This window comes from Oreochromis niloticus, linkage group LG12 (genome assembly GCF_001858045.2).
Source record: "Oreochromis niloticus isolate F11D_XX linkage group LG12, O_niloticus_UMD_NMBU, whole genome shotgun sequence".
Classification (NCBI taxonomy): Eukaryota; Metazoa; Chordata; class Actinopteri; order Cichliformes; family Cichlidae; genus Oreochromis; species Oreochromis niloticus.
In genome coordinates, this window is record NC_031977.2 from 25,986,788 (window position 1) to 26,011,815 (window position 25,028).

Genomic DNA, 25,028 nt, shown 5'->3' on the forward strand with positions numbered 1-25,028 from the left:
AACAAGCACTGGGATGGGTGATTTAAGACACTTTGAACTTGACATAGTTGTGACCAGCTGGTCTGAGTATTTCATAAACTGCTGAGAGAATGGTCCACAAAGGAGAAATTCAGTGAGCGGCAGTCCTCCAAACATTAACGCCTTGTTAACAGAGATCAGAGGCTAAACTGCTTCAACCTGGAAGTCAGAAATAACTCAAAAAACACTTGTTACAACCAAAGTATGCAGAAGAGCATCTCTGAAAGTATAACGTGGAGCCTTAAAGCAGGAATGTTACAGCAGGACTGGATGCCACTCCTGTCAACTAGGAACTGGAAACAGGCTCATTAAACTGGGACAGTAGAAGCCTGGAAAAATGTGGCTGATCTGCTGAGTTTAAACTGCTTTCAGATACCTGGGTCAGAATTTGGCACAAACAACATGACAGCATGGATCCAGCCTGCATTGTATCAATGTTTCAGGCTGCTGCTGTTTTTTTTTTTTTTTTTTGGCACACTTTATGTTCTTTAGTACCAATTGAGAATTTTTTAAACACCACAGCCCACCTGAGTATCATTGTCAACCATGTCCATCCCCTTATGACCATAGTTTACCAATCCCAGCTGGTTGCTGCATTTATCAGGATACACACCATGTCATGAAGCTCAGACTTTCAAACTGGGTTCTTGAGCATGACCATGAGCTCACTGTACTTGAATGCCCTCCACAGTAACCAGATCTCAATCCACCAGAACACCTTTGGGATGCTTTCGAATGGAAGCTTCACATCATGGATGTGCAACCGACAAATCTGCAGCAACTGTGTGATTCTGTCTTGTAAACATGGACCAAAATCTCTAAGGAACATTTCCAGCACCTTGTTGAATCCATGACACAAGAACTGAATTTATTATGTGATTTGATTTCATTATGTTACAGAAGCAAATGTAATTTTTTACTCTTACAAGCTATATTTTACTTTTACCAATGTAAAGGTATTTGTATTTTAATAATCCAGTGTATTACTACACACCAAATGTGAGTGATGATTCATCAAACATACTGAAGCATTATTTAAACCTTCACTTTCCTAGTTAAAAAAATACAGAATACAGAAGAAATGATACCTTCATTAAAGTTATGATGCCAGCATTTTGTCTCCTGGAGGTTCAATAAAGTAAATAAAAGTATCTCTAACATCACATGCTAAGAGAGGTCCTACCATTTAGTTAGGCGTAATAGCTTCATTAAATGCATATATACCGTGTTAATATTTTATTTTTACAGCATACAAAGAGAATGTCCTTTGCTGCCTGCAACAAATCAGCTATTTCAGTTGGTTATAAGACTGTTAGGTAGGGAAATTTGGAGCCATGTTCGAGCTGTGCAGCAGGTCAGTTAAAGGGAGACATTTGAGCAGCAGGTGAGGCTGTCTCTCTTACTGTTACAGGTAGGAAATGCAAATGAGACCAGCTAGAGCTGATTCACACTGTCTCTGGCTCGCACGCTTTTAATCTATAAAGCCATTTGCATCCAAGGACCGAAACAAAGACATATCCTCATGACTTGAGCTGTGAGACGCGTCCCCAAGTCGTGAAAATGGTAAAGTACGGTTTAATTAAATTTGTCATATTTTGGTTTATGGTCTGATAACTTTAGGTGGAGTGAGAAGTAAGTGAGCAGGTGTTGTCGAGGCCCACTGTAAAACTTCCATGTAGTTATTTTTATCTCACCTTTATTTCTTCTTTGGAGTTCGGCGCGTGGGAAAGATACGACGGCAGAGATCATTTTAAAGATGTGATTGTACGAGAGTTTAAAGGGTAAACAATGAAAATATCCCAGAAAACTAACGTTTAGAGACAAGCTGAAGGTAAATTTTTATCTGCAGGCATCTGTAACGACCAAATAAATGTCCCCTGGCAAATCAAACAAGTTTGTGCGTCGCTTGATGGTTTCCTGAAGTTATTAGATTTTGTTGGATCAAACACTGAGTCACAGTTGGGTTTGGTGCTATTTTTAATTTGCGCTTCAGTTTTACTTCCTGGTTTGAGAAAAATTAAACGACTGTTGTTGTGATCTTTTATACAGTTTAGTGGATATGTTGCCAACTCTCTCGGAGGTTCTTGTAGAGACACCGGCTAACGTTTGAACTGAAATCTTTGCACGTTTAACTCTTTTATGTCTCAACATATTATCTGCTCACACTGTATAAATGATATGGAGCTGCAGAAGTATTTTGGCAACACAAAAAGTCTCTTTGCATATGTGATTCAACAGGGTTCAAGTTCCTCTTGCTTTTAGCAAACAGTTCTTGCAGGTACATTCTTCCGTACGTTAACAAACATTAAACACAAACAAGCTGTTGATGTGTGACTGCAATATAACTAGTGCAGAAAAGGCAGAACATAATCTTTCCCCCTTAAACAAATGTTAAATTTCATGGCACCTGTTTGTGAAGATAGTTTCTGAGATGAAAACTACTTTTTAATTCCTATCAAATATAATTGCTCGTGATAACAGATGAATAGTGTATTATTTGAATAATGCGTGTCTAGTCCTTGTTTGCATCAGATTTCGCTCCACAGCTGCGCAACTTTTTCCTCTTTCCTCCTGTTTACTCCCACGGACTCTGATACCACTTTTTTCAAGTGCTCCGCTTTTTAAAAATCTCTCATCTATGGGTAGCGTTTTAACACTGCTCTTATTTTAAGACAAATCTTAGCATTGTTACTGTAACCGAACTCAGCCTTAAAATGTAGACATGCTTGGGATTAGAGAGAATGCCGTGAATAGCTGACTAGTGATGTACTTCTCCTTTTTTATCACCTTTCCCCTGCTCCTCATTTATCAGGACTGAAACACCTGTTTTCTGAGGTGTTGTGTGCACAGACAGAAAGCGATCTCTCCCTGCCTGTTTATCATCATTTACATTACATCAACACTTCCTCTACAGCTGCCTCACACACTAGGACAAACTCAACTTCCTGATATTACTTTTGTAGTGAATTCCACCGTCTTCTGTAACCTCAGCTGTAAACAGCTACACATAAACTTGAATTTCACAAATATTTTTAGTACACCTTTGTTTCAAAGCTTATTTTTAAAAAGATGTAGCAGCAATCAAAAGCCAGACAGATCATTCATGAGGGTACAGTTGGGAAAAGTTGACATACCCTCATCATGGGCATGAATGTCATGGTAATTTTGGCCTTTTAATGATTTTTTTTAAACTGCTCTTTTTTTCAGGTGGGAATGATTGTATAACATACACATTTAATGACTTTAAAAAAGAAGAATTGGGTGCAAAAGTCCAATTTATTCTAATGCACACAGGGTCAAAAGTATAGAAATATTGATAGACCCCACTGGTATTTGGTTAAATGTTCCAAAGCAAGCTGGACGCCAACCAGATACTTTTGTTAACCATTACCAAGCATATTCTGTTTGGAAGGCTGACCACTCCTCTCGGCAGAGTTAGTGGAGTCCGTCTAAACTAGCTGGCTTCCTGGCACAGACCTGGCTTTTAAGTGTTGCCCACAAATTTTCAGTTGGGTTGCGATCAGAAGGTCAATGTTAGCCCGCTTTATCCAGTCCAAAACCAGTTTTGTTGTGTTTTGAGGATCATTGTCCTGCTGGAACACCCAGCTTAACCAAGTTTCAACTGTCTGCTGTTTGATTTGGAGTGAAGTTGAAGAATTCATTCTTTATTATTCCAACCACTGTCCGCAAAATGGCCCCAGAGCACAAAGTGTTTGACAGGTGGTACAGTGTCCTTAGTTTTGAAAGCCTCACATTCATCCTCCAAATGTCCTTCCTAATATTGTGGCCAAATTGCTAAATCTTTGTCTCATGTGACCGTAAAACTTAGTTTGCTTGTCCATGTGGGGAGCGGCAAATGTCAGTTGAATTTGACATTTTTGATTTTGCAGCAACGTTTTGTTTTTTCGTCAGCACTCTCTCTGTTCACGGCAATTTGAAACTCACTTCAAACCCAAACCATCACACTTCCAGTAGTTAGTTGTTTGAGCTGATGTGCTGTGTTTGGTTTCCCAAATGTGGCACTGTGCATTATAGGATCGCCACTTTGGTCTTGTTGGTCCATTATTTCACAATATCCTTTGGAAGAAAGAAGAAAGAAAGGTTTTTTCCCTGGCAACTCCTCCAAATGAGCCGTGTGTGTTCAGTTTTTTTTTTTTTTTTTTAAATTTGTACTGTTATGAACTTTGACATTTATCATGAAAACTGACACCTGCTGAGTCACAGATGTAGCTCCTGGGATTTGGCCATTTCTCTGAGCTTTGCACAGTCAGACCTTGGAGTGAATTTGCTGGGACATTCATGTCTGGGAAGATCGTGGCATTGTGTTAACACAAACCTGAAAACTGTGAAGAAACAAACTGCCAGAACTTCTGCTTTTACAGAGGTGCTCATACTTGCCCTGTAAAAACTTTCTTTTTATGTGACTTTATGTTTAGGGTGGTGGAAACTGTGAATACAGCCCGGTGTTCTGTAATCATGGGCTTTATGGACAATAAAGGCGGCATGTTTCAGGAAAGAAGAAAAACCAGCTTTAGGTTATCAAGCAAATGATGTCATATAATAATTATCTAATGTGTACAGAAAAAAACAGGAAATGTCTTATAGTGTATGCTTTCATTATACTTTCATATATTATATTGGCAGATAAAAGATTAATATATCTCTGAGAGTAAATTACACCACAAAAACATACGCTACAAACATTTTGAAGCATTTACATCCTGTTTAAAATGATACAGTGATACTTCAGGTGCTACTGTGTTTTTGTCTCCTTTTCTGCAACAAATAAAGCTCCATTGTTATGTGACCTTCCCCAAAGAGGGAAACTGACTCAGACAGACAGATGAAGCTGATAAGTAACTAAAAGTAAATCAGTATTAGCCAGGCATGCAGTTTAAGAATAATGGGCTGTGTCACATAGAGACAGCTAAATATCTGTGTTTCTGTCTCTCTGCATCTACTCGTCTCATGAAATCTGGGTATTTGTTTATTAATTTCTGTGGTTTCTGGTGTTTTTCAGAGTTTCTTTGGAAAACTGAAGAACCTGTGAGTATAATGACCAAGACAGAAATCTCATTCATTCTCATTCTTTCCTGATACAAGCTTATTGTATTAAAGTATGCACTGTCCATGCCTTTTCTCCCTTCTTCCTTTCAGACACACTGGACCTCCAGCTCCTCCTAGGAGGACGGGTGGGATTTGGTTCCACTTTATTAAAGCTGCTTTGATGCCTTTTGTACATCTCTTATGTTTATTCATATATGTTTGTGTCCTACAGATAACAATGCAGCATATGGGTGGCCGGAGGATGAATTTGTAAGTAGGAAGAGAACAAGTTCTTAAATTGCGTGTGTGTGGTTTATAATAGGTTTGTTATATTTTTGTACTTTTTCATTCAAGTCTTGGGTATTTTTTAGGGGCAGGATTTAAATACTGAGTAGGCCAAAAGCAATATGTATTGTGAAGGCAGCTGACTCACAATCAAGCAGACATCCCGGTCTCAATAATAACAATACGTAGCAATGCTTTATCATGATAAAACTAAATAGCTTTACAATATTAGAGCAGGGTACACACTGAACAGAACAGCAGTCTATCTCATGGCAGCCATACTGCTAAAATATTGAAAGTTCTATAGTTTGTTTGGAAATAATTGTTAAGATTGTTAAGAGTAACAACATTTTCTCACGGCAGGATGATGACAATGACATGTATGAAGCTCCTCCCTGTGAGCGACCGGCTGTCAAAGTGCCACCGAGAGAAGTGGAGGAGAACGTTTATCTGGGTAACATCTGAGTCTTTATGGCAAACTTCAGCACAGATACCACAGACAGTGAAAAACTGTCTTTTCCCCTGAAATTCTTTCTACTTTTTGCAGAGAGGACATCCAAATCCGGTGTAACACCGAGGCAGGTTGCACCTCCACCCAGACCAAGCAAATTCTCGGTAATACAAGCTCAGCGTCTATTTCTTTGTGCCTGTCAACCTAGATGTTTTACCATGTTGTAACTGTTTTTTTCATTCGGAAACCTTTGCAACGGAAGGATGCCATCAGCAAACGTAAGTAACTCACCTCTGTTTGATGATTTTTTAAAAATCTCATCAGTCCTTTTTTCATTTCCTGCATTTTTATGCTTTCATTTGTGTACTTTAATGAATCACATAAATACATTTATCTCTCTCCAGCACCTGAGGTCATTAGAAGTGATAAGCCAGGGAGGAAGAAGATGCCGCTTCAGACAGTCCCTGTAGAGGAAGGTAATCAGTACCAACACAAAGTATTATTTTAAAGGAAGAGTGCACCAGAGTGTAACTGAGTGAAAACTGACTGAGAGGAAGATTCTTTAAGGAGTGATATGGGTGCTTCTACTACTACTACTTATAATAATAATAATATTAATGAAGACTATAATATGTTTATGAGTTTATTAGCCATGTGGTATTTCCAGAAGCTGCTTGATAAACTCAGGTTGCTAAACACTTGTAGCCTGTGCCTGATGTTTCCAGCAGCAACATAATTTGCACCTGAGACCAAAACAAAGAGGAGAGTGCCACCTGCTGTAGTGCCACTGAGCTGCACCTTAAACACTACAAAATAACATGCAAGAAACCAAAAACTGCAGGGCTCAGAACAACCTTCCGCATTTCAAAATTATGAATATCTCTTTTTTTCCCCTTTCAATCTACACTCACATACATTCACTCAAATAGGTTTAGATACTTAAAATTGTGGATATTTTTCAGTATTATATTAATCATATTACATACGGTGTTTTCTTTTAATAATTTTGGGTTAGGAAAATGCTTTTAAGCAGAAGGAGTTTTTCCATTTCTCACCCCAGTTTGTATTGATGCATCTCTTATGGAAATAAAGAGCTTCAGCTGACATAGATTGCTGTGTAAAACAGGAAAACGACCAGCATGTTGATGCTAATATTTAGTGAAGTAGAAAAAAAATCTGAAAATTTAAACAGGCCTATTTTTCATTTGAATATTGTGTATTTTAAGTATGTTCATAGGTAAATAGATTTGTGGTAGTCACTTTCATCGCTGGTGCTGTGTCGTAAACAGACGACTAACTTAAGGATTATTCTATTAACTTACTGAATGGGTGCTTCATTCTGTGTGCACATGCTGGTAAGCATCACCACTGTATATTTGTGATATGGCAACACAGATCACTAGTAGTTTTTTTTTTCTGCATTTCAGATGTGTACCTGGATCCGACTGAAGAAGCGGTGACTTTAACATTATTATGTTTTCTTTTGCATGGCAAGTGGGTGACAGGTGTCATGTATAGAATTAGTGATGTTAACAGATTGGTTGATTAGAAGCCTAAGTCTCATTATATTTGTAATACTAGTGGAACTAGTCACACTTGCATTTGATGCTGGCTGGACAGCTGAGCAGGCCATGAAGCTGAATGTTAGGCCAGCTGGATCAGTCACACCTGGATTACCGGAAAGTCCAAAGAATGAGGGCACCTTTTTTTTTCTCTTCCTACAGGGCTCACTTTAAACGAGGGATGTTTTAATAGTGTATGCCTGCATATACTAATACTAAACACAATATAGAAGATATAAACTCTTTTGTGTGTAATAATATACACACAAAAGAGTTTCCATCTCAGTCTGAGTGTTTGTGTAGGAGGTGCAAGGAGTCACCCACGACATGTCTGCACTCAGAGGGGGCTGTTGTTTCATAAGGGCCTTTTATGAGCAGTCGGTTGTCTTTTGCTACACTAACAAGAACACATAAATTTACCAATACCCATGCATCTTCTTCTGGATGGATGGGTATTCTGGGCTGGAGCCTATCCCAGCTATCATAGGGGAAGAGGCAGGGTACACCCTGAACGGGTTGTCAGTGTGTCACGGGACACGGCAATTTGCACGCACATTCACACCCATGGGCAATTTAGAATCACCACATAACCTAAACCCACTGACTGCATGTTTGTCTGTAGTAGCCAGAAAGAACCCACACAAACATGGGGAGAACATGCAAAGTCCACACAGATGGTGGAGTCAAACCCCGGACTGTCTTAGTGTGAAGCAACAGAGCTAACCATGCCTAGATAAACATTTACATGAACATTAAATCTTAGATAAGTCACTAATACCAAAAGCCAAATGCTCACTGCACAGCTGCATGAATGTAATTTGATGTTTTCTTCTGTATGGAGGAGGTTAATGCCCCTTTGCATATCATATTTGTTGGTTTGCATTACAGGAGGATGATGATGATGACCTTTATTTAGAACCAGAAGCAGGTAAGTTCAAACACACTACATAGGCACTAGTTCTGAGGCATTGATTACAAGTTTGTATGAAAGTGTTTGAAAACCAGAAGTTACTTTTACTTTCCCCCCTCTCTCCAGCTTGCTCTCCTCCCCCGCGTGGGCCCATGAAGATGCCTCCGTCTCCCAGGACACCGGCACCTGCTCATATACCCTTGTAAGTTCATCTCACTCTGTTTCAAAGCAGCTTTCATCCTATTTGCAGGCAAGCTATGATACAATATGTCTTTATAGCTTTGCATTCTAGACAATGATGTGCGTGTTTTTTTAATGCAAATATGGTATTTATAATAGGGACATTATGTTTTAAAGTCCTGGTTAGTAAATATGCAATAAACATTAGCCCTCTCACTGTCTGCAGAAAGAAGCCTTCAATCCCCAGAGATAAGTCTGTGAGTGTGTATATTAATCTCTGTGCTTCATCTTTAATTATCTTATGCTAAGCTGGGTCCTGATTTAAAGTAAGCTGTCATGATACAAGCTGAGTTTTAAATTCCATATTCCCATTTCCAGTGTCTGAAATTAAACTTACAGGTATGACACAGCAGTAACATTTATTCCCTTTTTTCAGAATTTTGTTTTGCCTCCGTTAGAGGACAGAAAAAGAGGTCAGAACCACATCTTCCTTGCTAATTAAATAAATCCAGACAGATCACGCTCAAAAGATATAAGGAGTACATACATTGCTTCTATAGGTCCTTCGGCAGAAGAGAGACGTCCCACTTTTGCAAAACCACCTCCACCAATTCCTGGTGCTAAGCCGCATCTGCCACCAAACATGAAGGAACCTAAAGCCAGGCAAGAGCTGACAAATACAAAGAATTTGTGAATCTATATATACTGTACAATTTGTGACTAAAACATTCTGGGAACACCTATATATATATATATGTATATGTATATATATATATATATATATATATATATATATATATATATATATGCCAAAAACTGTGACAGGACTTCTGTCATTCATGATAGATATACTTGATGTGTATTTCACAGATTGTAAGCCAACAAGTAATTTACAACAGTTTAAATACAGGCAATGATTTTTGGGGTGGATTATCACATTTTGGCACAGCACCTGATCCTGAGGTTACCACTAGAGCTGACCCCCATCCACAAGACCTGCAAGTGTGTGCATCTCAGTTAGTGTCTAATGTTAGCCTTCTTTTCTATTTTCCAGCCCTCCAAATCCTCCAATACCAGACACTAAGCCTGTGGGTAAGCTCAGTTTTCTTTTTTAAGTCTCTATTAAATCCAAAGGGACAACTGATGATCATTTTGAGTATATTTATATTTGCACTTTGATGTAATCCAAACACAGTTTTCATCATACTTAAAAAAAGAAAAAGAAAAAAGAAAACAAAAAAAGCAACAACAAAAAAAAAAACCAACCAGCAAAACATCTGACTGTTGCCAAATACAGATTTCCCATGAACTTGTGCTTGACAAGTAACTTATCTTTATGTGTTTTAAGCCTCCCATGGTGGTATGAGGGTGACCAGACAAAACAGCCTAGAGGTAAGAGGTGAACTGTTACTTAGCTAAAAATACTTATACAATGATGTGAAAACCAAAAATCCTGAATTCGAAAGAACCCCCCCCCCCCAAAAAAAAACCCCAAAACAAAAAACAAAACAAAACAATTAGTCTCTTATTAAGGAAAAAAATCTCTCTCTATACACGTATATCATTCTTAGTGTAGTGGTTTACACATTCACTTGTCGAAGGAGACACAGACCCTGTAGGTTTGTTTCAGGAATGGGCGGTCATGTACAGGTAGGGCAGAATTATTAGGCAAGTTGTATTTTTGAGGAATAATTTTATTATTGAACAACAACCATGTTCTCAATGAACCCAAAAAACTCATTAATATCAAAGCTGAATGTTTTTGGAAGTAGTTTTTAGTTTGTTTTTAGTTTTAGCTATTTTAGGGGGATATCTGTGTGTGCAGGTGACTATTACTGTGCAGAATTATTAGGCAACTTAACAAAAAACAAATATATACCCATTTCAATTATTTATTTTTACCAGTGAAACCAATATAACATCTCCACATTCACAAATATACATTTCTGACATTCAAAAACAAAACAAAAACAAATCAGCGACCAATATAGCCACCTTTCTTTGCAAGGACACTCAAAAGCCTGCCATCCATGGATTCTGTCAGTGTTTTGATCTGTTCACCATCAACATTGCGTGCAGCAGCAACCACAGCCTCCCAGACACTGTTCAGAGAGGTGTACTGTTCTCCCTCCTTGTAAATCTCACATTTGATGATGGACCACAGGTTCTCAATGGGGTTCAGATCAGGTGAACAAGGAGGCCATGTCATTAGTTTTTCTTCTTTTATACCCTTTCTTGCCAGCCACGCTGTGGAGTACTTGGACGCGTGTGATGGAGCATTGTCCTGCATGAAAATCATGTTTTTCTTGAAGGATGCAGACTTCTTCCTGTACCACTGCTTGAAGAAGGTGTCTTCCAGAAACTGGCAGTAGGACTGGGAGTTGAGCTTGACTCCATCCTCAACCCAAAAAGGCCCCACAAGCTCATCTTTGATGATACCAGCCCAAACCAGTACTCCACCTCCACCTTGCTGGCGTCTGAGTCGGACTGGAGCTCTCTGCCCTTTACCAATCCAGCCACGGGCCCATCCATCTGGACCATCAAGACTCACTCTCATTTCATCAGTCCATAAAACCTTAGAAAAATCAGTCTTGAGATATTTCTTGGCCCAGTCTTGACGTTTCAGCTTGTGTGTCTTGTTCAGTGGTGGTCGTCTTTCAGCCTTTCTTACCTTGGCCATGTCTCTGAGTATTGCACACCTTGTGCTTTTGGGCACTCCAGTGATGTTGCAGCTCTGAAATATGGCCAAACTGGTGGCAAGTGGCATCTTGGCAGCTGCACACTTGACTTTTCTCAGTTCATGGGCAGTTATTTTGCGCCTTGTTTTTCCACACGCTTCTTGCAACTCTGTTGACTATTTTGAATGAAACGCTTGATTGTTTGATGATCACGCTTCAGAAGCTTTGCAATTTTAAGACTGCTGCATCCCTCTGCAAGATATCTCACTATTTTTGACTTTTCTGAGCCTGGCAAGTCCTTCTTTTGACCCATTTTGCCAAAGGAAAGGAAGTTGCCTAATAATTATGCACACCTGATATAGGGTGTTGATGTCATTAGACCACACCCCTTCTCATTACAGAGATGCACATCACCTAATATGCTTAATTGGTAGTAGGCTTTCGAGCCTATACAGCTTGGAGTAAGACAACATGCATGAAGAGGATGATGTGGACAAAATACTCATTTGCCTAATAATTCTGCACTCCCTGTATATAAACAATCTTCCATTGAAGTGGGTTTGATTCTCTTATCGATATATCTGCTGTATGTTTATATCTCAGGATAGAGAATGGTTTGCTGGTGACTGCAACAGAAAGACAGCAGAGGATCTCTTACAGAGAATCAACAAGGTAAACCTGGTAGTTTTAAAGTGATATAAAAAGATAATGATGGTATGTCTCGCTGAAACTCAAACATAAAACTCAAACAAAAGCTAAACCTGAGTCAGACAGCTTCAGGGCTCCATGGCAGTGATTTATTTTCCATTTCCTCCACTTACTCTCCCTGATGCATGTCGAGTCTTTTTACATTCCCCCAATTCATTCCAAGATTCATCCATTTATCAGTTTTTGTTATAGCCTGCATTCTTTCATATCTATCAAAGTTTCCTAAGATGTTCTTTTACATCTAGTTTTATTTATTAGATTTTCCTCCTCTCCTCCCTTTCTCCTCATTGCAGGACGGTGCCTTTCTCATCCGATACAGCTCTGCCCAGAGCACGCACCAGCCCTACACCCTTGCTGTGCTTTACCAGGAGAAGGTGTACAACATTCCCATTCGCTTCCTGGTGGAAACTAAAGCCTATGCTCTTGGAAAGGAAGGCAAAAAGAACGAAGAGGTGAAAGCAAATAAGACTGATTTTAAATGGAGGAAGGAAAAGACAAAGCAGGATAGAAAAATTCAGGAGTTACTGTAGCCTATGAAGAATTTCAGGCATAATTTAATCACACTTCTCTCTTTATCTTCTGCTTACTCTTAGACTTTCAACAGCCTGGATGAAATGATTTCTTACCACAAGAATAACCAACTGCTGCTGATTGACAGCAAGAGCCAGGCCAAGCACACAGCACATTTAACCCACCCTGTACGCACTTAAAACTACACTGCAACTACCTGTTCAGACGAATCATGAGGATAATGGCACAGTCACTCACTGCAGGGCTACTGGGTGTCAATCCCAGAAATGCAGTTTCATCTTTATGGAATCTATAACACAGCAAAAGTACTTTTTTTTTCGTTTTAAATAAGTGAAAGGAGACAGGGTAACTTTCAGCGCACAGAGGTGTCGAAAATCCTCAGTGACACACAGCTGCCTCAAGATAGCATGAAGTTCAGAGCTCATCAACTTCGGTGCCTGTTTGCACCATATTGTCATCGTAATGAATAGTTAACTGTTGATGGTAGGCTCTTAAAAAAGGAAACTGTGCCACTCAGTTTCTGTACCAGTCGTGCTGTGAGGATGTTTAGCCTTACTGTCATCATTTTAAAAAATACAAACTGCAAAGTTCTGCTGTTATGAAGCATTAAAATGTCTCAAGAGCTTCACAGAATGCAGCTAATATATCTATCTATATATATTTATATATATATATATATCTTTCCTGCTCATTCATATCATAATACTTATGTGTGATGCACCACTGAGATAAATATCTGTATGCACTACGAGTTTTAATTTAAGTGTGTATCTTTCCATTTGGTTATTTTAATGACTTTGACCTATTATATTATGCTGTACTCTGCCTTTTCAGTGTATTGTTGTAGAAATTTGTGCAAAACAGACAAAAACTTTACATTTGATCATTTTCTTAACTTCCTCATACACTTATCTATGTTTACTATTCGTCTTTAATAACCATGATTTGCCCTAGATCCCATAACTGAAAATAAGTCTTTATTTGGAGTTTCTGTGATTTCTGTTATTATTTCAGAGAGTTAAGTACATTGCAAATGACTGATGTTACTTGAAGTCCTTTAAGTAAACTCAGAAACCTGAATGTTTAAAATCTTTGCTTGTGGTATATCCTGGTTTCTGTGGGTGGATGAGAGCTGCATGCAGCTGCCGACCACACACTGGTGGTTTCACATGCTTCCTGTGAGGGTTAATCATAAAACCAAACCTAAAACCACCTGGTAGAATAATTAGTGTGATACTGTATAAAGAAGTCAGGAGTCTCCCAGCTCCCAGTTTGCATATGTGAGACAGCTCTACTTTTAAAGCTATAATAAACTTTCTTTTTAATAAAGCTTTTATTTGGGGCTGGATCAGGTGACCCTGAACCATGTCTTAGTTGTGCTGCAATAGACTCGACCTGCTGTGTGTGTGTGTGTGTGTGTGTGTGTGTGTGTGTGTGTGTGTGTGTGTGTGTGTGTGGAGGGGGGTCTTTTCATGTTGCACTGAGACTTTCTTCTTCACTTGCAGCTTTTCTTTTTCAATGTGCTTATACACCACTATTGCATTTAACCATTATCAGTGATTAAACTCTGTCTCCAACTGTGTGTAGAACCTCCTTGAGTCTGGTTTTGGACTGAAGGTTCTTCCTGCTTTTACGGTGTTTTTCCTTCCTACACTCACCAGGTGCTTGCTCACAGATTTTTGTCTAATTCGTGTTTCTTTCTAATATTGTAGATAAAAGAATAAAATATGGTGGTGAGACCTGCTATGATGTGTTATGTATTGTTTGGAGATGGTGGCACTGATAAAAAGACAGAAGGCCAAGCTGGACGTGGCAGACTTGGAGAAGTTTTTCATTGGGTGTGAGCAGAATGGACAAGATTAGGTATGAATACATCAGCGTGACAGTAGTTTGGAGACAAAGTTAGAGAGACTAGGCTGAGATGGTTTGGATGTGTGGAGAGGAGGTATGGTGGATATGTTGGATAAAGGATGCGGAATATGAAGCACCAGGCAGGAGGAAAAGAGGGAAAACCTCAGAGAAAGTTCATGGATGTGAAGGAGGACATGCAGAGGGTTGACAGAGGAGCATTCTCGGGATAGAATTAGATTGAGGCAGATGATTCGCTGGGGCGACCCCTAAAGGGAGCAGCCAAAAGAAGAAGACAAAGAAGAATCATTAGTATGTGATTTATCAACAAAAGTGTCAATTTACATTATAGATGAAACACTGAAATTACCTGCATTGCATGGATTAGAGGCAATGCAACGTTTTAGCCTATGTATGTAATGCGCCTATACGTGGTGCAGTTACATATGACACTCATATCCTAGCTTAACAGTCCAGGCATCATCATGTTTCTGCGCTCTTTAATTTTGACCGACTGACTAATGTTTTTAAGGGAATTAAAATGCTTTATGTTGTCTAGTAATGTCACAGCAGTGGCTAAAAACACAGATGTTTGTGGGACTGCAAATAGAAATATTTGCATAAATAAGTAAAATCTGCTAAATAACTTCCTGGAACCAGTGAGTGTAATTTTAATCTTTAAGCTCTGCTACAGGGTGACTGCTGGTATGAGAAATGGTCTAATATATCATTTCAGCCACTGAAAAGTAGCTAACAATAACTTCTATTAAAATTTCCCCCAGTCATTTTTGCATTTAGTTTTAGGATGTCATAGACTTTCATACATGGACTGGACTAAAATCAGATAAGTTTTACATGTGGTATCTGCATTTAAAACACGTATTATTATTATTTTCATATTTTTCAATGCTACTCATTTTAAGTTTTAATATTTCACTAGTAAATACTACATGGAGCAAGACTAACCTTCTGGAACAGGTATTTTGGGATTTTAAATGATATTCATATTACTGCACGTTATACTGATTCATGTCTGGTCTGAAATGTAAATGAGGCTTTGCTGTTTTTCAAAGGAACTATGTTTCAAAGAAACCACAAACCCAGATATTATGGTGTAAATGGTTTTGACTTTTAAATAAAGCAGAAACCACATTTTCCATTCCTCACCCTCAGAGACTCATTCTCATTAATGACACGCCAGAAAGGTTGTTGACGTTAACATAATACTGAAATGTACTTTTTAGTTGTGCACATCTTGCTGCACTCCATGCACCACGGTGATGATGTGAGAGGGTCACTGACGTAAAAAGCTGCTTGGAAAAAGCACGATTTGAAAGGTCGGCAGTCCTCTGATCATCCATTCAGAAGCACATTTTATAGAAAGATGACTGCATGTGTGTGATTGTGTGGTAATTATGCAAAGGTGGGGCGCATGTCACGAGCCCTGATTTCGAAGTTGGTGGAAAGGAAGGGGGAAGGGGCTGCGGCGGAGGGGTACAAAATGCGCGTTCAACTGAATTCATTGACAGCTCAGAGAAAACAATAATAAAAAAAAAAATCCAAGGGTGGGGCGTCACATGTGAAGTAATCCGTTTCAATAAGTAAGCTCGGGCTTTTAAGACTGCCCATATCCTTACAAGGCTCAGGGAGGAGATGGTTTGACTCAGTAGTAGTTGAAGTGGACTAGTTTTCTTAGCGGAGGTGCGGAGTTTTTGATTCAGGACTGGTGTAAGGGGGGCTACTGAATGGGAGCAGTCACTGGATTCGTGTGATACCAACGCAAGCCACCCAGACTACCTACTACTGCCCATCAGTTTGACTTTTGGGGCGTTTAGGGCACACAAAGAAGAACACCACCTTTATCCTCTTGTTGTCCCCTTCCCCTTTCCTTCCTCACGGACTCTTCGGGCAGAGAAACCCTCCAGAAATGGCTCAGATACTGCCGATACGATTTCAGGAGCATCTGCAGGTAAGCAGACATACAAAAAGCCCCAAATTTCATTCCAGCTCCTTTCTTTTTGCGCCACTCCTCGCCCTTGTGGGTCCGCACACACACAGCACATGTCGCATTTAAATGGAATCTGAAAAAGGGCTGCGGGGTGGTGCTCAATATAGCTACAGGCCTAGTTCTCTCCTGCCGGGCAGATGATGACTTGTAAAAATTGAACAGTCAGATCGTATACAGCCCCAATGCGGACCGGTACGTGTGCTTGTGCGTGTTTGTGTGTGTGTGTGTATTGGGGGATACGCCGCAGTTTTTCCCGTTTAAGTTATAAACGCCGCTGTCATTTTGACTGCGGTGTTTTGACACTTTGTGACAACTGAGCTCAGCTGTTCGTGGCTACGTTGTATCTGAGAAATGAATGGCACTTGTTCTCAATCTTTGTTGCTGCCATGTTGTTGTCATGTCCTGCAGCCAAATACTCCCAGTTTCAGGAGCAAAAATCCCAACCAGTGTCTGTCAAAATGCCCAGCTTTTGCACACAGCTGGGCGTAACTGATAAAAATCACCGTAATGTGTTTCATGTAACAACATGAAACTGTGCGCTTTATTTAGATCTTGTTCGTTGGATGTAGGTGTACAGGGGAACGTAAAGAGCAGTTATGTTTGGATTCACTCGGCAGTTGAATAAGTTCTGGAAACTGGCTCAATCAGTTGTAATGAAGCCTGTAAGACCAGAAACGCATCATTCGATCGATATGACCAAAACGCAATATGACATCTAGTTCCATATTGCAGCGTCAATATCATATTGATTTAATGTGTCTCCAAACTCAAGCTGGTGATTATTTATTTTATTGTATTTTTTGCATCTTAGGGAGCATCTGTACAGCTTCAAAGCAATCTGCATCAATATATCAGAGGAACTCAAGCTCAATAGACCCTGATCATGGTGGAGAAAACACACGCGCGCACACAACACAAATGCCCTTTTACAATCTGTGACAAGAAAAGAAAACAAGCAGCCAGTGATTTAGTCGTCTGCGAGGGAACAATTTGCACTATGGCCCCCTTTTTTTCCACTGCTATGGACTTTTAATCGCTGTCCCGTAGCAGCCCCAGTGCTTGGTGTCTTGCAGCCAGAAGAGAAACTTTGTGACGCACCCCTCCACCTCCCCTGGTCTGTAGCCTGTTGTTATGGTAACAGCAGGCAGTGAAATGGCCTTTCACTAGAAAAAATTAAAAGCTCAGAGTCCCAACCCCCCTTCTCTCTCCCTCTGCTCCCTTCCTCTGGCCAGTAGCCCCACTTTCTCAGCCAAAGATCCTTTATCCACCAAAAAACTGCCAGCCAAAAGAGCCTGCAGCCTAGCAGGCTCCTCTCCTCACTGACAGGAGCGGTACACTGCTGCTCACTGATGGAGCACAGTGCAGTACCTGGCAATGTCTGGTTATTAGTCCAGATTGCTCACAACAGCACAGACCTTTCCCTTTATACATGTCTTAAGAAAATCAGGCCTTGAGACGGCGATAAGCAGCCCGCAGCTTTATGTTTCACCTCTACCGTGAAATCCCAGCTCTGCTACAGTCGTATCTCCCTGTGAGTCTAGGTGGCTCCAGCAGAGTGAAAAATGCTTGGAATTTGCAAACCCAGGACTTTGGGCCTCAAGTTGTTTAGCTTTTTTTTTCTTTTCCTTGGCCTGGTATTTACAGCTCAGTGTCTGCAGTCTGGGCCGAGGTTCATGAGTGTAACATGGATTTAGATTTGTGATGAGGTACCAGCTTGTTGAGCTAGCACTTGCATAATATACAGAGTACAGCAAATGCCATAATATCCTGACTATTCCACTTAAAACTGTTGTTTAAATGGGCCGGATTATGCTTTTTCTCATCTTCTGTCATGCATATACTATTTAAATGCTGATAACATGGCACAAGTTTCAAAAGAGGTCTGCGAATGTGCAGCTCCACCCACCTACTGTTCAAACCTTCAACCAGATGACTGTTGAGATAAATGAGCATTAAAAAAATCACTTTAATGTTCCTCTGTTTAGTGCAGACATATAAGATGAAGGACTGGGGTTTCTGTAGTGTTAATGCCAGCTATAGATTACCTGCCTCACACTGTCACGAAGCTGTGGGGTAAATTCTCTTTACTCTGCTTTATGATTCTAGAACCATACTGTGCATGAGCATGGCAGAATCTGTCGTTAAATCAAAGCAGTAATTGGTGGATCAGAGTTGGGTTCTGTGGATTATGATGGAGACAAAAATGAGGGACTGAGAATGGTCTGGTGAATTATGAAGGCGAGAGTCATTTACAGCTTTTGTGGCTCTGCTGCTGGCTGTCGGTGCAGCAGCCTACGTACTGTAGCAGCTTGTGTAAGTGCAAAGATTTCCTGCAGCTCTGAAATGCCTGAAAATTGTCCTGTCTAGCTGAGTCGGGAGTAGTGAACCTGCTGTATTTGTACTAATGAAATGACGCCACCATGTCAAACCACCGGATGTGTTTGATAGACAACTGAGGTAAGCAGGGCCCGTTTAAGCCTGGCAAATTGCATCAGGATGGGAAGCAGGATGACAGAACAGTCTAAGCGAGTCTAACAGGACACATCTGTGACCGCAGCAGTGGCTGGCAGGGACAAGGCTGAGCGTCTGTGTTCAGTCACCGGAATTCAATCATGAATGCATTGAAAGAGCAGTCATCCAACACATACAACACTCACATTGTGTCTTTCTGTAATTTCAAATGGGTTGTGAACTTTGAAATTTGGATTAACTACAAGTGCGGATTGTTCTACAAACCATACTAGAATCGGAGATAAATATCTGTGTGTTTATTCTGACTTGGAAGTTAGAATATTAATAGAATCCATTGCTACTTTAAGGTGTTCATGATCACCATAGCTATATACTTTAGGTTTATTTATATAGGGACAATTCACACTAACACTTTTCTCAAGGCACTTGAGAAAATTGAGAGAAAATCCCAACAATCTGATGATCCCACATGAGCAAGCACTTGGCGACTGCAGGAAGGAAGAACTCCCTGATAACAGGAAGAAACCCCGCGGTAGACCATGGGTTAAGAAGGGTGCGACTGGTTTTGGGGGGGGACAAGAGGAGAGAAAGATGGAGAGACCAAGACAAAACACAAACTCTGATTTCTTAAAATAAAGGCTACGCGCTTTGCAAGCAAATTCCGCTCCCCCCCCCCCCCCTGCATTCTTCGATTTGTTTAAAAAAAAACAAAAAAAAAAAACTGCTTGTGTAATCTCTTCATGAGCCCAAAACCATCAGCTGCTGATTCAACGTGTCAGAGCCTCAGCAAGATGTCCACCCAGCCTATGACTCACCAAATACCGTCAATGCTGCTTCATCAGTGAAGATCTCCTGCCTTTTGTTACTGCGGTATTAACGTATTAATGCGTTGTTTTTATCGTCTCATGTGTGCAGCGAAGATTGCTTAGAGGAGTCTGCAGTGTATCACTGGTTAGTATTTAAATGGATCACTGGAGACAGCAGGTTGAAGCTGAAGTGGGATTTTAGTCTGGCATATTCGACTAAGAATCAGCTGGGGGAGTGTTCTTACAGCGAGCCAGTCTCTCCACCCTAAATCGTACTGTAAAATGCCAGAGGCCTGTGTTACTGGAACTAGAATCAACATACCTTCCTACCTCTTGGCCATTGTTCTTCATTTCTCGTAAGAGGCACATACATCACTCTGACTTCTCTTATTTACAATGGTTCGCGCCCTCTCTTCGTTGCCAACAGGATATTGGTCAGTGTCTTGAGCTCCTCCTTTCACTCCCAACCTTATCTTTTCCTCCGTTAACTTTATCGTAACTTCCCTCCCCTCTGCTTCCAGAGATGGTTTTGGCAGTCTTGAAGAGATGCAGCATATGGCTCCATTCCTCCCCCAGGGTTTTTCTGTGGCCTTTACAAGATGCCGTAAACAATGAAAATATTATTATTCTCATCCTTTATTATTTAATCATTGGGACAATAAACATTAAAAATGCCAACTGCATAATTCATTAATTCATTAATTCTTTGGCTAAAAGAAATTGTTCCACGGTTAAGCAGCACTTGAATATTGCTCTTTAGTGAAATATTTGTCTCTTTATCATAAACTGCAACATGCTTCAGTTAAAAGTTGATTCTGTAATGTTGTGAAAGGGGAATTAGCTCCATATTTTTATTCTTGGACTTTCCTTGGACATTGGCACAACCCCAAAGGTGATCCTTTGCATGAACCAAGCTGCTTTAACTCCGTTTCTCTACCTTTAAAGCAGCTTTCTTATGATTGGCTGTCCCAAACAGAATGTATCTGGCTGTGGTTTTTGTTTTTTGATATGGTTTGTGGCTAATAGAAAAGCATTTTCAACAAATGCGTTGCATTAACTGTTTAAGAATTAAAGCCATTTTCATACATAGTGCCCAGTTTTCAGAGGCTCAATTTGTGCCTGATTAAGTGAGGTCAGTTTCCTCATTATTAGATGACAAGTTAGGCAGACAAGTGTTGAACTTTCATTTAGTTGCTTTTCACTGGAACTTTTAATATGAAGTCCAAAGAGATGTTGATAAAACCAAAATGAGCCTATCAGAAACTGTTACGGCCCCTGGCCTTGGATGAAGTGAGGCTGCCTGCTTTATGCAAATTCGAGTGCAGCAACACGATTTGCTGCACAAAGTTTTAAACTTCAGGACAAATCAACAATCTGGTACATTCTTAAAAAGAATGAATGCACTGACCAGCTCAAGAATTTCACAACATCTAACAAAGTCATGAGAACTTTCTAGGAGATAGACGTATCATTGTTAAGATTTACAATCAAAAGTGTCTTCATGAATGGAAATACAGGGTTTACAAAAGGGTGCAAAACACTGGTTACGCTTGAGAAAAGGAAAATGAAACCAAGATGAACTTGTACCAGAATGATGGGAAGAGAAAAGTATGGAGAATGAGGAGTCATACCTCATTTTCTATCAAACACGAGGATGGAGGCATTGTTATGGCATGGGCATGTATGGTTACCAGTGGAACTGGGTTACTAGATGATGGGTCTGCTGATAGAAACAGCAGGAGGAATTGTGAAGTGTATAGGGATATACTCTCTGCTCACATTCAGCCAAATGCAGCAAAACTGATTGGATGATACTTTATGGTGCAGATGGATAATGACCTGAAGCATATTGCAAAAGCAACCCAAGAGTTTCTCAAGGCAAAGAAATATGAAATTCTTCTTCAGTGACCAAGTCAGTCGCCTGATCTCAACTCAGCAGAGCAGATTTTCAGTTGTTAAATACAAAACTGAAGGTAGAAAGATCCACAAAGAAGAAGCAACTGAAGGTGGCTGCTGTGGCAGAGCATTTTAAGGGAAGAAACTGAATTTCGTGGTCTGCATCAGTTCTGTCTTTTGATTGGTCACAGGACTGTAGGTCTTGAAAAAAACAACAAAAATCTAAAAAAGAGGCCAAAAAACTAATAACTGTGTTTGGTGATAACTGCATGCATTTCCCCCCCTAAAAAACCACTGTACACTTATCAGTATTTTCATGTGTAGCCTATCCTAAAGTTATCACCTGGTATAAGTGAAAATCTAAAAATATTTTGGATGTAATTAATTAAGGAAAATTCTATTTTCTTGGAAGCAGCCCCTCTGATCACCCCAGGCTGAAGACTGCTGCATCCTTCCTGTTTTGGAGATGACATGATTTAAATGGCTCAGCGGTCATGATTTGTTTTCCTGCTCTATCAGCCAACTGCGAGATAGTACAGTCCTTGTGATGAGCGTAAGGATTCCTTTCCGCTTGCCTCAGACTGCATAATGCAGTCAGTTCAGTCATCAGAGGGAGAGTGCATATTTCTGTCTGTCCTCTCAGTTCAGTTAGTTTGACATTGTGTGCAGTAATTCCTCTATTCAACCAAACTGGACTTTTTCATGTTTGTTAGTTTTGAGGCAGTGCAAATTTTTGTGTTGTTGTGTTTTCTGACTTCTTCTCATTAGGAAAATAAATGCGCTAATGAATTGAATTTGCTGATGGTGCTTTATTAAAATATTCTTATGTGTACTTGGTTTTAGTGAATCTCTTGGGTTTAAAAAAAAAAAAAAATTTTTTTTAGTGGTAATGAAACTTTATTTACAGCTAGCTGCTTAAAAGGATGATTAAATACACTGTCAAGGTCCAGTCGACCTTTAATAAAATTAAGTAGTAGATATGTGAGATGTGATGATAAGTACAATGACAGCATTACTATTTATAACCCCCCCCCCCCCCAAAAAAACTCTCTAACGCCTTCAGGAAATTCTGGAAATTATTGCCAGCGTGTGTAAAATAAATCTAAAATAAAGCTCTGTTTAGTTAATATCCAGCTGTGTGCCCACGCTTGTCCCCTGGCTCCATGTACCACCGACCAGACCTCCTGTATGGGAAAACGACCTTTAAGAGTATCCCTGGAAAACTTGAGCAGACCTGCTGCTATTTTAATCAAGTCCCTGTTTTGATCCATCAATCACTACTTTTTCTTCCCCTAAAAAGCAAATGGCAGCTGCTCCCACATATATTTTCTCACCACATTTTAAGTTGTTGCAACAAAAGCATAGTATTAAAGCAGGAATATTGTGCTTGTGGCTGAGTTTTGCTTTCACAGCCCCAATTCTGTAAAAGTTGGGATGCTGTGTAAAAATGAAAATAAAGAGAATGAAATGTAATTCTGTTTTATAGCTTTGTGTCACCTTATGCATATTTCTCACAAACTGGCAGCAGCTGTTCGCCTGCGAATGAGGATGGGCTCACTGACCAATAATTAATTTTTAATTACTTTTATTACAAAATGCACTATACTGTGTATACTAAATATACATACAAAATGTGTGTCTGCCAACAGAATGCAATGTCTCTTATCAGCTATAATACAGTCTATAATAATTAATGTACTACAGTGTATTTGCATTTATATAGACCTTTTGTAGTCTTACCAACCACTCAAATTACTATAAACTACAATTTCCAGTTAATTAACAGTGCTTACTAAAAAGCGGTGTTTTCAGTGTTTGTTTATTATATGTACTTTAGCTAACATATAAATACTTAAAGAAAGATCGACAGTGAACTGTCAACACAAAGACATGGTTCATATTATGTATGTAAATGAATCTAGGAGCTTTTAGGGCTTGTGTATGCATCTTGTTACACTTTTTTTTTTTTTTTTTACAGAGCCTGGCTAGCTGTTTTCCCTCAATTTCCTTTCTTTATGCTAAGCTAAGCTAATCGCCTTTTGAATTTAGCTTCATGTTTATCACAAAAACGAGACTGTAATTGCTCTTCTAAGCTAACTCTGTGTTACAAACCTGTGTTTTAGTGCGGGGGACAGGTTCCTGCTCCTCTAGATGAAACTGGTAGCAAACAATCATGTCATATATATCACTAGCTACAGCTCTGTCACCTGGTATACTTATGATATATCATTAGCTCCTACCCGTTTTGTTTTCTGTGTTTTTGTTAAGACATGCCTGTGGTCGTACCCCTAAAGAAAGCTCTTTCTTTAAATGTAATTGCATCTATTATCATTTTTTATAAACTGTTTAGCCACTTGAAAATGTACTTGTATCTGTTTGCAGCTACTGACTAGCTTACTCAAAACTGTTTTTTAGCTGCAGAACCTGGGCGTAAACCCAGCCAACATTGGGTTCAGCTATCTGACGATGGAGTCGGACAAGTTCATCTGCATCCGTGAGAAGGTGGGCGAGCAGAACCAGGTGGTGATTGTGGACATGTCCGATCCCACCAACCCAATCAGGAGACCAATCTCTGCCGACAGTGCCATCATGAACCCCGCCAGCAAAGTGATCGCCCTCAAAGGTATGATGATGATGACGCATATAGAAATGACACAACACATTTAGGCAGCAGTAGCCAATAGATGAGAAATACTGTATTGTTGAGAGACAAAAGAAAGAGTCAAAACTGTTGGCTTTTATTACTGGTGGCCCTATATTAAGCGCAAAGTATTGTATTATTGTTTAAAGTCCCAGAATGAAGTCTGCATGGCCTCTGCACTGTTTATTTGCTTTTAGTTTTAACAGATTTAGCCATTCACTAGAAAGGCTGTGGGAAAGCTGCAGCAAAGATTAATGCCTGTCAATGTTGTAAATATGCTGAGTGCACTCACGTCTATTACCCGAGTGTAGTAAATTGGTTGTGAAAATTGATCACCTGTCACTGAAACTAACCCTTAGAGCACAAACACAAGCGCTGATCAGGATGATTTGCTTATAATGCTTCTCTCTCTCCCTCCTCCCCCTGCCTCCCTCCTCCTTTTAAGGACAGTATTCCCTGTTTGCCCCTTTCCTTATGGTCTATCTTTGTCTTCTCATTCTTACCTGATTGACACTTTGCTTTTTCTCCTTTGCTTTCTGTCATTTCTCAGATGGTGAGTTGCTTTCTATCTGTCTACCCGTCTGGCACACTGTTGTGATGATACACTGGCCATGTCTCTCTCATAAAAGCTATCCCCTGTATCCCTTTTAACTATGCACATCTATTTCGACCACTGATCAATCAAAACACAGACGGCTACAAGAAAGTCACCTCAATATCACACGCACACCCACACCCCAGCCTAATCTTCTGGCAAATGCCCTACTTTTATGAGAATTATGTGTTAGCATGACTTGTATGCTGGTAGAGTGTATGTGTGGTATGCATCATCAGATGTTATACAGTGAGAGGAGCTGGGGCACTCTTTGTGCACCTTTGCTCGCTTGTGTGAGCGTGTGCCAGCAGCCGTAATCGATGTTCAGATCTTTCCTTCCTGCACATAAGGGATGCCATTCATGTATCGTAAAGGCTGTGTGCGTGCTGATGG

General features: G+C 39.9%; 2 protein-coding genes across 7 annotated transcripts in view; both read left to right on the forward strand.

Annotated features, from left to right (window-relative positions):
* Positions 1–1,395: 1,395 nt before the first annotated feature.
* si:dkeyp-117b11.1 (B-cell linker protein) lies at positions 1,396–14,113 on the forward strand. 2 transcript variants are annotated; one of them, XM_019366186.2, is made up of 19 exons: positions 1,396–1,581; positions 5,039–5,064; positions 5,137–5,210; positions 5,297–5,334; positions 5,713–5,803; positions 5,897–5,964; positions 6,063–6,078; positions 6,205–6,276; positions 7,228–7,256; positions 8,251–8,290; positions 8,399–8,474; positions 8,679–8,709; positions 8,889–8,925; positions 9,013–9,115; positions 9,507–9,544; positions 9,801–9,844; positions 11,734–11,802; positions 12,132–12,290; positions 12,432–14,113. In XM_019366186.2, exons 1-19 carry the CDS (start codon positions 1,579–1,581, stop codon positions 12,546–12,548), a joined length of 1,131 nt encoding a protein of 376 aa, XP_019221731.1. In that variant the 5' UTR covers positions 1,396–1,578; the 3' UTR covers positions 12,549–14,113. The 2 variants fall into 2 exon arrangements, with proteins under 2 accessions (XP_019221731.1, XP_003451076.2); XM_003451028.5 differs by having other exon boundaries at positions 1,399–1,581; positions 5,176–5,210.
* Positions 14,114–15,774: 1,661 nt separating this feature from the next.
* Positions 15,775–25,028, forward strand: part of cltcl1 (clathrin, heavy chain-like 1) — a 29,935-nt gene continuing 20,681 nt past the window's right edge. For 2 of the 5 annotated variants that reach the window (XM_005473528.4, XM_025896895.1), the window contains exons 1-3: positions 15,775–16,186; positions 23,815–24,022; positions 24,591–24,593. In XM_005473528.4, the coding sequence (XP_005473585.1) occupies positions 16,145–16,186; positions 23,815–24,022; positions 24,591–24,593 (253 nt within the window). In that variant the 5' untranslated portion in view covers positions 15,775–16,144. The remainder of the gene's footprint in view (positions 16,187–23,814; positions 24,023–24,590; positions 24,594–25,028) is intronic. The other 3 variants (XM_005473530.4, XM_005473529.4, XM_003451088.5) reach the window with 3 other exon arrangements.